The following is a 17,694-nucleotide window of genomic DNA, read 5'->3' as shown; positions in this document are numbered from 1 at the left end:
CGGCACCCACCTCAGCGCAGCGTAAGGACCGACTGACTGCCCGACACGCGGGCTCCCGGGCCTGAGCGGGGAAGGGGTGCCGAGGAGTCCCCGCTCAGCCCCCGTCGGCTCCAACCGTGAGGTGAACTGACAGGTCAGCGGGGCGCAGAGGGACGCGGCGCTCGGCCAGCCTGGCACCGGGAGAGGGCTCGGGAAGGCAGCGGCGGCCGTTTCCCGCCTCTCGCTCCTCCCGGGGCCGTGGAGGGAGGAGCTGAGCTCCCGCGCAGAGGGGAGGGGGCGAACGAGGGGGAGGGGCGGGGATGCTGTGGTTCCGGGCGCGGGTTTGCCCGCGCTCAAGCCCCGCGCTGATAAGGGGCGGCGCCGACCACGGTCCGGCTTTCCGCGCCAAATTTTTAAATCGAAGGCGGAAGGTCCGGACCCGCCCCTGGCGCCGCCAACCAATCGCAGGCCCGTGACCAGCACTCTGATTGGTCGGGAATCGTTGCCCTAGAAACCGCGAGGATGCTGTCCAGGAACTGCCTGGCGGGCGGCGCGCGGACTGGGACCGCGTGGGGGAGGGGCAGTTGGCCTGGCGCTAGGGGAAGTGCGCGGGGCGCGGGAGCTGGTGGCGGCAGGGGGACTGTACCTGGTTGCCTTGCTGAGCAAATGCAGCCTTCCATGGTAGGGTCCAACATTGTGGCGTGAACTAGCCGCCTGAATAGCAAGTACATAGCGCTTTAAGGAAGCCGCATCTGTAAGGAAGTCTCTTTTTAAAAAAGTCTTAATCATAAGGCGCTCTTTAAATGCCCAGAATACGTTTGGAGCTTAAGGACTGAATTTGTAAGTTACCTATCAAGCTATTTCCCAAGACTTTACTGCTGAGCCTATGCACGTATGTGTCAAGGGAGAAATTCAGACATCTAGATGCAGGCTTTTATCCAGATACTTAGGGTTGTGGCTGCTTAGCCGGAACCTGGGCTCATGCTCTGAGTCCCGAGCTCTGATCTGTGAACAGGTGGGTGCTTGTGCTTGCTACAGTCCATTCGGTGGGGTCTGGAGAATGGTTTGCCTTCTCTAAAGGTGGGAGAGGGCTGTCACTGGAAATTCTGTGGGTTGCTTGAAGTCTCATGACAGCAGATCGGTTAGCTGAAGAAATTTACAGGCGTTTAATGGAGTTCTCTGCCCCGTGGGGCTGTCTGTGGTCGGGAATAAAATGTAAATGTAGTTTGTCAGTTTTCTTTAGCCTTTGTTTCAGTAGCCTGTGGCGTCCATGAAGTTATTTTCAACAGATCTACGGCTTTTATTTTTCTTTAACTTTTTCTATTTCCTTTTTTCTTTAAGGATATTAAAATTTTTAATTGGACTACCTGGACTACTTGAACCATCAGGATATTGGGAGGAAATCCAGATTTTTCATTTTTAAAGAAACTCTAAATGTATGAGAAATTTACAGAATGGAGAACGAAAAGGTACCTTTTTAGCTTCAATACTCATCCTTGCAGTTTTAAATGCAACATCATCCTGATTTAGCTCCATGATTTTTCAATATCCAATATCTTACTAATGCCGCATCCTTTTTTGGTTATCCTTTTTTGGTTAGCCCCTATAAAAACCCAGAAGGAAGGGAAATTTAATTTTTGAAGAGGGGAAAATTACCTAGGATTACTCTTTCTAGTTTTTTATGATTTGGTGGAAATTTCAAAGAGATAAGTAGAGAGAAAAGGTATTTTTAAGAATAATAAAATTTGTTAGTTGCTTTATGATATTTCTGAGAATTCTTGAACAATAGGAATTCAGAAAGGGCATTTGACATGATTTGAGATTGGATTTCCTGTTAAGATCATTTTCTAGGGCTTCCCTGGTGGCGCAGTGGTTGAGAGTCCGCCTGCCGATGCAGGCGACACAGGTTCGTGCCCCGGTCTGGGAAGATCCCACATGCCGCGGAGCGGCTGGGCCCGTGAGCCATGGCCGCTGAGCCTGGGCGTCCGGAGCCTGTGCTCCGCAACGGGAGAGGCCACAACAGTGAGAAGCCCGCGTATCGCAAAAAAAAAAAAAAAAAAAAAAATCATTTTCTACCAAACCACCTGTTTCTTTTAACTATAGGGGACACTGTCAGTGGGGGTATCTTGATTGATGTCCAAATACTGATAGGTTAAAAAAACCGAAATATGCAAATTTCCTAAAAGTTTTAGATAGTAGTCAAATAAGAGAATTGCTATTGCTTCTGATGGTCAGAGGCAAAGGACAGCAGCCCTGAGAAAAATCCCCTTCTTGGATCAGCACCTCTCAAGTGCACCATCAGGGGAGGGTCCCCCCCTTGGGTCCATCACACTGACTTCCATGTAAGGTCACCATAGTTGGATGGAGGAGATTCAGATTCAAGTCCTGTGTGACCTCGCTCAGCCTGGGTGTCCTCTTCTGTAGAAGAGGACTACAGGATTGGATGAAAACACAAATGGAAAAGCACTTGATAAATCCTAAAGAGTTACAGACATATAAAATAGTCCCATTAATCTCTGTTCCTAAAGTCACTGAAGAATTAGTGAGTCTCTATTTTTTCGCTTATTGCCATCCTAAGCATTTTCTTATAGATATAGAGGTATTCTCAGTGTTTCCATTAAAACAGAACAGTTCATGCATAGCAATGCAAGAGCGGGATTGACTGCTCATTGTACATTGTAAATTGTAGACAAACATCTTTTGTTGTTGTTAATAAAAACATGATAATAAACATCCTAATCAAATTTTTTAAAAATAAAAATAAAATAGATACAGGTGGTAGGAATATGTGAAGTCACCAGTGGCCAAAAGTAGAAGAAACATAGTCTCCATCAGTCTTAAGTATGAACTGCTATTAATGTACCCCCTTGTTTCTCAGTGGCAGTCCAGCCTCTGCCGGGAACCAGCTTTGTGGTCTTAGGTAACTAATTTTACTTCTCTGGGTTCCATTTTCTCCATCTGTAAAGTGAAAAGGTTAAATATTCAAAGAGCAGACTTTTCTGGTCGGAAATGCTGCTCGTAGGCACTCTGGATTTGCTCCCCAGTGGATTTTGCCAACAAGTCTGACCATATGCCAGCCCTCACCCTTGTTTCCTTGGCTCTCTGACTTTTCTGCATCAGTGGTATTTTATTGAGTAGCCACTGCATGCAGTCATTGTGCTAGATACACAGATGAATGGGACATGGTTTCTGCCGTGGAGATGTTTACTTATTACAGTGTCATAAGTCAAAGTCACTCCGAGGAGTTTGGGATCACTTAAGATAATCAGTCCTATTAAGGGAAGCTAAGTGAAAGGCATATGGGATGCTCAATCTTTGCAACTCTTCTCTAAATCTAAAGTTATTTCAAAATCAAATTTTTTAAAATTATAAGTCTTAAAGTTCTCTTTTTAAATTCTTGGAACATAAGATGAAAAGTTTAAGTCCATGCTTTGTTGAAAAGTTAAAAATGAGAAATTTAGCTATTAGAATGGACAAGTGTCAAAGGGATCATTGGAATATAGTCACTAATTTAATCAACTCGACAACCTCACTAGGCATTTTTTCCTTAGCACTATTCTATTTATACAGATTCTAGAGTCAAAAGCTATCTGATAAATCCTTTTTTACAATGGATTTAATAATTTACTTGTTTTGAACCAGGAAAATCTCTTTTTCGAGCCACATAAAAGGGGACTGGTGAAAACACCTCTGAAAGAATCCACCGCAGCAAATATAGTGTTGGCGGAGATCCAACCTGACTTTGGCCCTTTAACCACACCCACCAAGCTCAAGGAGATCTCCCAGGGAGAACCGTGGACACCAACAGCCAACCTAAAAATGCTAATCAGTGCCGTGAGCCCAGAGATCCGCTACAGAGATCAGAAAAGGGGTTTGTTTGACAACGGAAATGGATTACCTGAGGCCAGAGATTGTTTACATGTAGGTTTTCAGAGGCCTGGGTGGAGACTGGGGGATTTGGGGAGCGGGGGTCGGGGGAGCAGTGTGAAGCTGTTGCAGAAGCACTAGCAGTGTAAAGCATCACCCCCCTCAGAGCCCTGGAGGGGTTTGGACCCCATCAAATACAGCCCTGGGAATTCTGAACCTGTGACTTACTTATGAACTTCTTCCCTTTCAGATCTGTCAAGCAATTTATCCTGGCTCCACACCTTTTCTTTCCAATTTTGTAGCTATTGAAGCAAACCATGTGTATAAGTGTTAGTCACTGAGCGCAGATGCCCCCAATAAATCTTTACGAATAAGACATTATTTACATCTTTCTTTGTAGGAACACTTATCTGGAGACGAATATGAGAAATCCCAACCCAGTCGAAAAGAGAAAAGTTTAGGACTGTTGTGTCATAAATTCTTAGCTCGATATCCCAACTATCCCAACCCTGCTGTGAATAACGACATCTGTCTTGATGAAGTAGCCGAGGAACTTAGTAAGTATGCAAAGAGCTCACCGAAATGGTTAATCATTAAAGGGACTTCATAGACTTACTCCTTCAGACCCACGCTCATCTAGCCAGTGTTTGTAATGACACAAGGCCACACAGAAGTTATCGATCTGTAAAGCCCTATTAATTTAAGAATAACCGCATACAGTTTCCAGTCTCAGTTAAGTCTTAAAACAGAAGCAGAAAATCACAATGGAGATTGCTCTGACTGCATTTCGAAAGCTCTGCAGCTTTAAAGGGAGGCACCATTGTTCTATGACTTGTTTCATAAGCAGCTACAACTCTGAACTTGGGTCTTGTTTCTCACTGTGGAGCCAGGCTGTGGAACGGTTTCTTCACAGTTTACAATGAGGATCGGCCTCTGGGCATGGGAGCAGGGCTTTAGCCCTCCCTGCCATTCAGCACTACTCTGAGAACCAGTGCATTTTCTGAATGTTTTGTGTTTGCCAAAAGTTACTGTGTTCCCCTGCCCCCCTTTCGCTCCTCTCTTCATGGACTCAGATCTAGTTACAGCTAAAAAGGAGTCTGTGGCAAACTTGGTATACCTTTGGAGTCATGAAAATACTATAATCTGGATCTGTGAAGAGATATACAGGATATTTTAATATATAGCTATCACCCCGGGAAGAAAGTTTTGTCCTTCTCATACATGTTTATACATATCAACTTTATTTCATATTTTAAGAATATGCCATTTAGATTCATCTCTTCACATACACTTCATTGTAGCTATGGAGGATGTACCCTTTAATTCAGCAGGTATCTACTGATCACCTATTATGTGCCAGGCAATGTTGTAGCAGCTGGGATGACATTGGTGAACAGAAAGACAAAATCCCTGCTCCTGTGGAACCTGCTTTCTAGTGGGGGCAATAGATAATATGCAAAGGACAGAATAAGTAAGTAATTATGATATATGTTAGAAGGTAATATGTGCTGTGGAAAAAAAAGAAAATGTAGACCAAGGTAGAGGGGGATCGGAGCACTAGGGGTGTGCTTTGCAATTTGAAATTTAATTTTAAATGAAGTGGTCGGGTCAGTCCTTGTTAAGAGGGTGACATCTGAGCAAGGACTCAAAAGAATCAAGGTGGGGAGCTATGAGGACATCTAGGAGAGGGATTCCAGCCAGAAGGAGCAGCCCAGCACAAAGGCCTCAGGCAAGGGCATATCTGGCAAGTTCTAGGAACAGCAAGGAATCTCAGCACCTTGTACCTATCATATGACAGCCGTGTGTGTGTGTGTGTGCGTGTGCATGTTTGTGTGTGTGTGTGTGTGTGTGTGTGTTGGGGACTAATATAAGAAATAGAGTGTACAGTGTGGGATTTAGAGCACTGAAGACTTGATTTTGCCACTTACTGGCTCTGAGCCTTGAGGTGAACAGCTTAGCCAGCCTGAGCCTCTATCTTCTCATCATTAAAGTGTGGATAATAATGCCTACCTCACAAGTTTAGGGTAAAAATGTCCTAAACCTGTATGGCGCAGCGGAAGCCCTCAATAAATGTCACCTTTCTAATTCATATTAACTATTTGTGCCCTTGGAGAGCAGGGACGTGCCTTTCTCATCTTCACACTCTTTGTTGAGCATAAATAAAGTTATATAATCCAGAACCTACTGACTAGTAATCCCTGGAAGGAAAAGGTATTCAATTCTATCCACATTACAAAATCTGATCCTAGTAAGGTACAACTGCTCGTTCTTTGCAGATGTCGAGCGCCGACGCATTTACGATATCGTCAACGTCCTAGAGAGTCTGCACATGGTGAGCCGGCTTGCCAAAAACAGGTACACTTGGCACGGCCGACACAACCTCAACCAAACCCTTGGGACTCTGAAGAGCGTCGGGGAAGAGAACAAGTACGCCGAGCAGATTATGATGATCAAAAAGAAAGAATATGAACAAGAGTTTGACTTTAGTAAGAGTTACCGTATAGAGGATCCGATCCTCAAATCAAACACTGGCCAGAACGGACACCCAGACATGTGTTTTGTCGAACTTCCTGGAGTGGAATTTCGGGCAGGTGAGAGCTGCTGTTGAAAAGCTCAGGCGGCAGAGCACCTCTGGGAGGTCTAAAGAAGAGGTTTCTTAGGGAACCACGCTCAAAGCTACTGCTGCTTTTAATGTGAAAATGCTGCACATCAACCGTGGGATCAGGTTGTGGTATTTTTAGCCTGGTTACTTTAGAAAGCACTTGTCCCTTCATAAATTTTAATTCTCTAATCCTCTTCCTTCTCCAAAGCCTCTGTAAACAGCCGCAAAGACAAGTCTTTAAGAGTGATGAGCCAGAAATTTGTGATGCTATTTTTGGTGTCAACGCCTCAGATAGTAAGCCTGGAAATTGCTGCCAAGATTTTAATTGGGGAGGACCATGTGGAAGATTTGGATAAAAGCAAGTTTAAAAGTAAGTGGCACGACTGCCATGGACTTTTGGACCTACTCTTAAATAATAAAATCTCGGTTATTAACTGATTTCCAAATACATTTGTTATATAAACAGATCATATCTAGTTAGGCTTTTGTATCTTCACTTCTCCCCAGAAGCCATGATGATACTGCTTTAGCTGACTTGTAGGATTCAAAGATAACGTATATAATTACTCTCATCTGACACTTTGGCTTATACAGTTCCTTGAATGTTACCTCCTTTGTTACTGTAACGTTGTCTCCATTTTACACATGTAGAATCTGTACTGCCTGAAATCTAAATGAGCAGTAAATTGTAAAGTGGGACTGGAACCCAGGTCTCTGCTCTTTCCACTGACTCATATTTGAGGGTGAAAGTAACTTCTAACACTGTCCCCAGAAGTGACCTGCAGCACAGTTGGTTCGCCATTTTGAAACTGGTTTGAGCCAGAATATCTGCTCTAAGTTGTAAAGAGACCGTAGATTGGGTCCCTAACACAGCTCTACCCTTGCCTCTAGAACAGACTTTGCAGGAACCCCCTCAAAAAGGAGTAGAGAGAGAGTGTGGAAAGGAGTGCTCAGCAGACACCCGAGGGCATTAGCAACCTCCAAGTAGGGCATGAGGCTGGCCTGGACATGGGTCATTCGGGGGACCCAGCTGACTGGTGAGGAAGAGCTGCCCCCAGCCACAGCAGAGGCTGGGGGAATGCCTGCGAGCTACCACGCAGATCCCTTCCCATCCCTGTGAAGCTGTACTGGTGAAGTATATTAAAAGTATATGAAAGTATATTCAGACATCTCCAGTGTCTCTATAAAGACAAAATGAATAGAGATTAAGGCAGTAATGCTGGCAATGGGCTTGGGAGATCTGTCGTCTCAAAAAACACATCCTGATACTACCGATGAGCTGCCCGCTTTCTCTGAGCCACCAGATAGTTTTCAGCTCTCCATTTCACTGGTTAGTCACAGCCCTGGAAACTATTCCAGGAACTACAGATGTGTAATTTCCTGAATCCCCAGGGAATTCAGAGCCTTCTGGCATGGCTATGAAGAAGGGGCTCAATTTGTCACTTTGTACTGTCAAGCTGAAGCAAAGGCAGACTTTTTGCAGCAAAACTTTTCAAGATATGTAAGATTTATAGAATTAACAAATCTCTGCTTTTCATGTTACATATGGACAGTATGCCAATTTATAAATTTTGATGGGCTATAGAATATTCCATGCTTATGTTATTAAATAAATCTTTTTATAAACTATCACAAGCAGGAAAGCAATACACTTATCATTGATACTGCATTTCTATTTGTTCGTAATCCTGAATCCTCACTAGGAGATGCCCAGCAGTGGTACATTTTTATTAGAAAATATGTAACATGATTCCCAATAAGATGATCTCATTGAGTCACTTTTCCTTTTCCAACATGTACTTTTGTCATTTCAAAATTCAGTATCATCAGTAACTGCGTCTTTCCAATATTTAAAACTATTTTTTGTTGTTTTAATTAAAGCAGTGTCACTAGCATAACTTAAGAGTCACATTTTTCTCTGACACTGATGGTTAGGATAGCTCTTTGAATGTACATGAAGTCCTTATGAAGCAAAGTCCTTTGATCTTTCATTATTCCATTAAGGGATGTATACACTTTTTTCCCCCCAGCAAAAATTAGGAGGTTGTATGATATAGCTAATGTTCTGAGTAGCCTGGATCTTATCAAGAAAGTTCACGTTACAGAGGAAAGAGGCCGAAAACCAGCTTTTAAATGGACAGGCCCGGAAATCAGTCCAAATCCCAGTGGTATGTATTTGTTTTCTTTCATTCATTGCTTCATTATTTTGAATTAATGCACATTTGGAGATATTCTCCCTTTCCCTTCCTACCCACACTCCCACATGTAAAGAACATATATAAGTGACTGAAATGACAATTAAAGGTGAGTACCGATATGGAAAATTTAACTCTTGGCTCCATCAGCAGTCCAAGGTCCATAACAACTGCACACCCTGTGCAGGAGGTAGAATCTGTATGTGAAAGGATTTGAGAAAGTTGAAAGCATCACGAAGCATAAGATACTACTGCTGTCATTATGCTGCTCAGTGACCATAACAGTCTGTGCACATGGAGAATATGAAGCGAATTCATTCCAGTATCAATATTCTAGTCTCCTTCTCAACTCTGGGATTCTGACATTTTGTGTTCCACCAAGATCCCCACACAGAAGTGCTGGAAAGTGGGAAGCACATGGGCTGTGGAAGCAGAGGGAGGCTTAGGTTCCAGTCCCAGATCTGATACTTATCAGCCTTGTGGCCTTGGGCAGGTTACTTCTCCAAGACTGTTTCCTCACCCACAAGTGGGAAGAACAGTGGCACCTTCGCGAGGTTATTGTGATTTTGGATATAACTACAGAGAGAGGTCCTTTGGTACAGGGATTCAGAGTGTAGGCTCTGGGCTAGGCTGATCAGGTTCATATCCCAGGCCCACATTCTACAAGCTAAGAGACTGTGAGTCAGTTAGTTAATGTATGAAATGTCTCTGAAATGGGGATGCATTTCCTGAGAACTACCTACCCAAGTTGTAGAGAGTGTCTTAGGCTGTTCAGGCTGCCATAGCAGAGTACCATCAACTGGGTGGCTTATAAACAACAGATATTTACTTCTCACAGTTCTAGAGGCTAGGAAGTCCAAAATCAAGGCACCAGCAGATCCAGTGTTTGGTGAGGACCTGCTTTCTAGACAGCCATCTTTTCATTGTAACCTCACATGGTGGAAGGGACTAGGGAGCTCTGTGAGGTCTCTTTTATAAAAGCACTAATCCTATGCAAGAAGGCTCCGCCCTCATGAGCATCTCGCAAAGGCCCCACCTCCCAATACCATCATATTGGGCATTAGGTTTCAGCATGTGAATTTGGTGGGTCGGGGAGTGGGGAGGGACACAAACATTCACTCCATAGCAGTGAGGGTCACCATATTTCATCAGATTAAGTCTCCACTGAGTCTGAGATGCACAATGTTTTATATATCAATAAGAAAGAAAAATCAGTAACAGTCACACTATAGCACACCACTGGTTATAAGATACAACGGCTTTCAGAGATGTTAAAGTGTGAAATATTATCTCAGAATTTATTTAATAAGATAAACAAGGTTTTGTAGGTGAAGCCCTTAAAACGGTATCTGGCACAGAGTAGGTGCTCTATTTAAACTGTGACCAGTCTAATTCCTAAAATCATTTTAGAATCACACTCTGACCTCATACCCCAGAAGGAGGCCGAACCAACCGTGTATTAACACACTGCCCTTTCCTGTTTCAGGTCTTGGCCCAGTGCTTCCTTTCGCTCCCTCTGATTTGGAAGGGAGGCGGTCTTCTAAAGAAAACTGTGCCAAAAACCTCTTTTCCACACGTGGGAAACCAAACTTCACTCGACACCCATCTCTCATCAAACTGGTAAAGAGCATAGAAAGTGATCGGAGAAAGATAAATTCTGCTCCCACTAGCCCTATCAAAACCAACAAAGGTATGTTTACAATCATGTCAGGGCTCTGCTCGGAAGAATTCCTTTTTATCTGACTTTTTAGCTTACTTGATCCCGCCGGACTTGCTAGAGAATTGTTTCAACTTCCATAGTCCCAAACCCACTTGAAGCCTAACTGTATATGAATTAAAGGATAAAAAGTGATTTGTGGGGCTTATTGTTTAATTGCTGGGTGATTTTGGGGGGCGGTGCATGTTCCTTTGACCTCAGTGATGTTTCATCTGTGTGAACGTGTATTCTTTTGCTTTGACCAATCCTCTCCCCTACCTTCTTTTTATTTTACCAGCTGAGAGTTCTCAGAATTCTGTGCCTTTCCCAAGTAAAATGGCTCAGCTCGCAGCTATTTGCAAAATGCAGTTAGAAGAGCAATCAAGGTAGGCAACGCTCTTTAGTAACAGGATGCACTACTTTACTTGCATCGTTAGGATTACTTATTTTATGTAAGAATAGGCAGTAGGGCTTCCCTGGTGGCTCAGTGGTTAAGAGTCCACCTGCCGATGCAGGGGACACGGGTTCGTGCCCTGGTCTGGGAAGATCCCACATGCCGCAGAGCGGCTGGGCCCGTGAGCCATGGCCGCTGAGCCTGCGCGTCTGGAGCCTGTGCTCCGCAACGGGAGAGGCCACAACAGTGAGAGGCCCGCGTACTGCAAAATAAATAAATAAATAAATTAATTTAAAAAAAAAAAAAGGAATAGGCAGTAGCCTTGGCAACTGGTGAGAGAATCTTTTCTATACAGAATCATTACAGAAACTATCTGCTAGTTTCATAAAAGCATAGCTTCAATCTGGGGCAATCTGAAGTGGTAGAACATTTTAGAGAACATGTTTCCATTGTATCATGTTTTAAATCTTGTCTTTTAGTGAACCCAGAAAGAAAGTGAAAGTACAACTGGCAAGATCTGGGCACTGCAAACCAGTGGCCCCTCTGGACACTCCAGCAAATGCTGAGCTAGAGATGACAGCACCGTCCCTCATCCAGCCCCTGGGGGTGGTCCCCCTCATCCCCAGCCCACTGCCATCAGCAGTGCCCGTGATCCTACCTCAGGCCCCTTCGGGCCCATCATATGCCATCTACCTGCAGCCTGCCCAGGCCCAAACAATGACGCCGCCCCAAGGCCTGAGCCCCACGGTCTGCCCCACCCCCTCTTCTAACGCTACGAGATCCAAAGGTTCCACCGATACCACCACAGAGAATGCAGCCAATGATGCACCAAAGTCCAGTGCCTCCGCCAGGCCTGGAAGCTTGCTGCCAGGGCTAGAGCGACAAGGTACAAAGAACCGAGACAGGGAGCCTGCTGGAGAAAGAGGCTCGAAGAGGGCAAGCATGCTCGAGGACAGTGGTTCCAAAAAGAAATTTAAAGAAGACCTACAAGGGCTTGAAAATGTCTCCACAGTAAGTACATCCTTGAACTGTGCAAAGCTTTAGGAGCTCCCCAGTTGATTAGGAGAGAATCTGGTGGCTTGTGAAATTTACCAGAGCAAAGAGCAGTCTCTCAGAAAACAGGGAACTGTTCCTTAGCATCCCATAATCCAAACAGGCCTCAGACAGCTAATCCCCTTACTGGGATGATGGCAGGGACATTTTTAACCTTTGGAGGAAGGGATTATTTGCTCTCTTTTTAAAGCACTGCGGGTGGTTGTCCTTAAGTCCATTTCTCCGGCACACACTGGAATGCAAACACCTGCCATGAAAGTCTTAAATAATTTACAAGCAGCCGTGACCCCAAATGAATGGATGGACACATAGGGTCCCTTTAACTCCTGCTTTCTGAGTCATTACTTGATGTTTGTTTGATGTCATGTAACTGGCATCTGTTGCCTAGAAGAGAAATTGTTCCCCGTTTTTACTTTCTACCTAAAATTTAAACCAAAATTTCTATTTTGTGCAAATAGAAAAATCAAACTTAGCTTGGCTAATTTTAGGTATATTTGATGTATTGGTTTCTAGGGATTTTGATGTTCTAGACAATTTTTTTCCTAGATGGAGTTTTATACAGGAAGGAAGGAACATTTATTGGATGCCTACCCACATACCATACAGCAGAAGTATTAGGCACTTTTACATACATTATCCCGTTTTCCTCCCTTAGGACAATTATATATGAAAGACAGCATCACCAAATAAACAAACACCACTAAACGTGGAAGCAGAAGTTAATCTCTCATTTTGTCCCTGCTGTTAATTCAAGTTATTTTACTTCCCTTCATCTTGTTTTTTACATCTATAAAGAATTTGTTCTGCCAGTTTTTCCTGATCGTCTATTGGGTGTAAAGAGAATGTGCTTTGGATCAAACCTGTGCTGTGGATCAAACCAAACCCAGCACCTGCCTTTGGGGGTGGTTGCTTTTGCGCACTTGCCCCAGGGCCATATTACAGTTTTTGTGAGGTTAAGTGCATTTATTACATGATGTTTTACATAAAGGGGTTTGTGGTCCTTTTAAGGCACCGTAGAAGCTGAAGGCTATTATCTGTAACTGTTGTTATTAAGAAGGCTTTAGAGTTTGTCAAATCTTCCCTGAGGATGGCCTCATGGTAACCATTCAAAACATCCATTATCTTAGCATAGTATCATTTTGCATCTAATGTCCATGCTGGGGGGAAAATCACAAGGCTTCGGCTTGATTCGATTTTCTGGGAGGTCCATAATCTCTTTGAGCCAATGGGTATGATTTAATAATGGTCTCCTGTTGCTCACTTAGTTATTCAGGATTAGGGTTTTCACTGGATAGATTTTTCACGTCCCCTGCTTCTTTTCTCATCTCTGACTTCATTTTGACCATTTCTTTTTAGCACGGACTGAGCAGAACAAAGAAAGTGAGAGATTCGTGTGTTAATTCATTCAACAAACAATTTACTGAGAATCTACACTTCTAGGGGTGGAGAGAAGACAGTATACAAGTAAACACAAACATATCAGGTGGTGAACGATAAGAAATATGGTGAAAATAAAACAGGATAGTGTCATAGAAGGAGGGGTAAGAGTGGTAATGTAGGCTCAATGAGAAGATGTGCAAGTTGAAATATGTCAAATTCTTTCATCCTGCTATTTTAATAGTTCTAATTTTTTTTAAAAAAAGGAATTGGCATTATAGGTGAAAAAATTTTGCGATGAATATAGTTTGTAGGAAATGGAAAGATAATTATTATTAGAGTATTATAGGTCTTGCTGGAAATTTGAAAAGAGTTAAACCGGCAACCAGAAAACCTTGTACCATGAGAGAGTACGATTAAAGGTAGCAAAGAGCAGCTATTTGTAAAACACCTAAATCTACCCCTTAAAAATTCTTTTTTGCTGCAGTCTTTAAGGAACCTACTAGTAAAGATATTGAACAGAACTAAGCATCCAAGAAACAAAATTGAAAGTCTGTGGTACCCTTTAGCACTGTGGATTCTGACCAGACCTATTAACAGCTAGATCAAAGTATAGACTGTTGTTTTGACAATGGTGAGAAGAAAGATCCGGAGGAAGATAAAAGGAGGGCCCCTAGTTTACAAGACCTGCTTTTTTGCTTTTACCAGTCCTGCTCCTGGTTAAGACTGAGCAGACTTTTCAGGCGGCTCAGCCACCCATGTAGGCTCTCTCTGTTTGGAAAAGTACAATGATCAGCAGGCGTGGTGCAGACACACACAACCCAACGCTCTGGCCATTTAGGTTTGGAATGTAACTTTATTTCCTAAAGCTTTTGCTGCATGACAATTGGGCATCTAATATGAATTAATTAGTTCTCTTTTTTATCTGTAATTTTTGAACCCTGATGCCCTGCCCTTTCATTTGTATATTATAAGGTGTTTGTTTGGTATCATTTGAACCTAAAGTACTAGGGAAGAAAATCTATAGTTGTATAATTCCTTTGTTCTAAATCAGGAGTCAGCAAACTTTTTCTGTAAAGGACCAGATAGTAAATGTTTTTGGCTTCGTGCGCCACATGGTCTCTGTTGCATCTATTCACTTTGCCATTGTTAAAAAAAAAAAAAAAAAAAGGAATGCATCTGTAGACAATACATAAATGAATGGGCATGGCTATGTTCCAATACAATTTTATTTACAAAAACAGCCAGGAGGCTGTATTTTTGGCCTATGGTTTGGCGTTCCCTTTCTGTAAATCAACATTTCTTAAAATGTTTTCCTTAAATACCAATACTACCGAAAATTTAGTTGCTGAATAACCTAGGAAATGTTACATGATGCCCCCTTGGAGAACAATGCATGCCATCATAAAAGTCCCTTAGAAATTCTGTCATAAAGACCGTTTTCCTTTGTTTAATTCAGAATTTCCCAAACATATCTGACTATGATTCGCAAAGTGCCTGCTTGCATCCCATAGGACTAGAGCCCCTCAGAATATTCTTGGGAAATACCATCCCACACAATTCAAGGACAATCAGATAATAACACAGCAGTGCCTTTACGGTGTCCAGCTGCATTAAACTTGCTGACAGTACCACATCATACCATGAAGTCTGGTAGCAGGACTTAGGGCGTCAGTGGTGGGGGTCAGGGGGGGGATGTGCTGGGTAAATCCTGCCCTTAAGCAGGTCCAGTGCTAGCTTTATGACACTTCCTAAGACCACAGATGGCATTTAAGAAACACATGGTTTGGGGCTTCCCTGGTGGCGCAGTGGTGGAGAGTCCGCCTGCCGACACAGGGGACACGGGTTCGTGCCCTTGGGAGGATCCCACATGCCGCGGAGCGGCTGGGCCCGTGAGCCATGGCCGCTGAGCCTGCGCGTCCGGAGCCTGTGTTCCACAACGGGAGAGGCCACGACAGTGAGAGGCCCGCGTACTGCAAAAAAAAAAAAAAAAAAAGAAACACATGGTTTGTATTATTCAGGACAAGCGTTGGAATGGGAAGGAGGGCTACTGTCTTCAAGGAGCCATTATAGCTGGCCTGCCCGTGGCCCATACCATTGGAGGCTTTAGTCTGATGAGAGAACCACCAAGGGATACTAGTCCCAGAAGAGGCGCTTGGCCATTTTTCTTCCGTATTTGTGTGTAAAATAAACGCTTCCTCCTTGTTTTCTAGACCTTGTTCCCATCAGGATACCTAATCCCTCTCACCCAGTGCTCAACCCTGGGGGCAGAGTCCATTTTGTCTAGTAAAGAAAGCTCAGGTACACTTTCCCCAAACCACAGGATCTACAGCTCCCCGATTGCAGGTGAGTGTACGTAAAACACCGTTCAAATGTGGGTCATTCTCAAGTTCACTCAAGCCTTGTATGCTCCTCGGACAAATGCCTGTGCTTTTAAGATATTCTCCCCCCTTTTCTTTCCAGGTGTTATTCCAGTGACATCATCTGAACTCACTGCTGTTAATTTTCCCTCTTTTCATGTAACACCTTTGAAGCTAATGGTCTCACCAACTTCCGTGGCAGCCGTCCCTGTCGGGAACAGCTCGGCTCTCACTTCGAGCCACCCCGTTCCCGTCCAGAACCCGAGCTCAGCCGTTGTAAACTTCACTCTGCAGCACTTGGGCCTCATCTCCCCTGGTATGCAGGTGTCCGCCAGCCCCGGGCCCGGAACCATTCCTGTGTCTCCAAGAATAGAGGCTGTTAGTGTCACACCAGAAAATGCAGGCACTCATCAAGGAAGGGCCACCAAGTACGACGTATCAGTCCTGGGTCAGAACCAAACAAATGGACAATCAGTTGCAGTGACCGGGGCACAACAGGTATTTCCATTTATTTTTTTTCCTTAGGTTATTAAGTCCCCAAAATCAACATCATGGGAGACTCACATTTGCTTTTCTCCTTTGGGAAAAGGAAAGGATGGGAGAGCGAGGAGATTAAAGGCCTGCCTTCCTTCCAAACCCAGGAAGAGTGCCCAAGGAGTCCATTTTATGGGGTTATCATGAGCTTTTTGTCTCACCTTAGCAAAAATAATTGAGAACACGAAACTCATTCAGGCTCAGCTGGCAGATCTTCAGGGCATGCGAGGTTCCCATCATGTGACGTGTCCCTCCAGTCCAGTTTTCTAAGGTTGCCAGGTGTACCTGTCTGCGTGGGTTTGACTTTCCTCCATTCTTCTCTTTCCAATCAGCCTGTTCCTGTGACACCCAAAGGGTCCCAATTAGTGGCTGAAAGCTTCTTCCGTACCCCAGGTGGACCAACGAAGCCGACAGGCTCCTCCTGCGTGGATTTCGACGGTGCTAATAACACCTCCATAGGAACTCTCTTTGTCCCACAGCGAAAACTGGAAGTCTCAACGGAGGATGTCCATTAATTGACAGATTTGGCCTCGTTTAATCTTCTAGAGTTGTTTAACAGAGATGATGTCCTCAGACTGATATGGAGAACACGTTCTCTGAAAATGCTGTAAATACGTTGGGAGTTTACTTAATTTCAAATCAGACACTTGTTTTCATACTTATATATATCCATACACATATAAATATATATTTGTATTAAGCTAAGTTCAGCCATCAGTCCTACAAAATAAAAGAACTGAGGTATATTAACTTCTAGGGGGAAAGAGTTCGTTGTTCCAGCTGTGCCTATTACTATTATGCCTAGTAACTGTGTTAAAGTTTACTTCCCTTTGAGTGAATCTGTGACAGGCCTAATGCAGTGCTCTCTTCAACTTTGCACAAAGAAAATGCTGTGATGTACAATGTTGTATTTTTAAACAGGAGGGCTGTAGCTATATTTTTTGTAATTTCTTTCAGCTGTTGTTGCAGTATGTCTTTTTGTAAAGTTCGCAACAATCCTTAATCAAATCTATGGAAAAATTATTTATAAAATGTATTTTTAATCATAAGTTGTTCAAATTAAAACCTTTCTAAAATGTATTTAACTTTTCATTTGGCCTGTTGGAAGAAAAGGAAAATTTCTCGAACCTCTGAGGCAAATTCTTAGTACGGAGAATACATCCTGGGTTTCCTTAGATATGCCAAGTTTATTGCCTACGTTCTTCCAACCTCTTTTGATCTCCCATATGGCTCCACTTTTACAGAGTGAAAATGGCTTCAGAGAAGCTGTTGCTTGGCCAAGGACGGCCAGCTTAGTCCCCTGGGCTTTCCACCACGCCCTGGGAGGTTGGAAATGAGAGGTGTGAGTTGGGGTGCACCTGCCCTGGCATGGCATGGCATGGCCAGCATCCACCCTCTTCTGTCCCGCTGTTGACAGAAGAGGGGCTGCAGCTACAGTCCTCTTTCCACACTTTCCAAATGGCCCAGCTGCAGGGGTGGGCAAGTAGCAGTAAGGATTCTAATTTCGTCCACACTCAAGGAACTACCACATCAAACCCTCCATGAGCTCCAAGAGAAGGAACGAGCTATAATGTGTTAAGTGTGCATCTCCCTGATCCCCTGGTTATGCAACAAATTGTACCTTAAGAATTAACACA

General features: G+C 43.7%; 1 protein-coding gene across 1 annotated transcript; it reads left to right on the top strand.

The window, feature by feature from the left end:
• Positions 1-1,326: 1,326 nt before the first annotated feature.
• E2F8 (E2F transcription factor 8) lies at positions 1,327-16,572 on the top strand (the record flags this gene model as incomplete). The annotated part of the gene is made up of 12 exons (XM_079709522.1): positions 1,327-1,448; positions 3,622-3,900; positions 4,247-4,403; positions 6,123-6,437; positions 6,657-6,818; positions 8,479-8,616; positions 10,130-10,333; positions 10,638-10,725; positions 11,213-11,744; positions 15,377-15,509; positions 15,627-16,021; positions 16,390-16,572. Exons 1-12 carry the CDS (start codon positions 1,434-1,436, stop codon positions 16,570-16,572), a joined length of 2,601 nt encoding a protein of 866 aa, XP_079565648.1. The 5' UTR covers positions 1,327-1,433.
• Positions 16,573-17,694: the final 1,122 nt, after the last annotated feature.

This window comes from Hyperoodon ampullatus, assembly GCF_949752795.1.
Source record: "Hyperoodon ampullatus genome assembly, chromosome: 7".
NCBI classification, from domain to species: Eukaryota; Metazoa; Chordata; class Mammalia; order Artiodactyla; family Ziphiidae; genus Hyperoodon; species Hyperoodon ampullatus.
The sequence above is the reverse complement of the archived record's forward strand: the minus strand, read 5'-3'. Positions and strand labels throughout refer to the sequence as shown.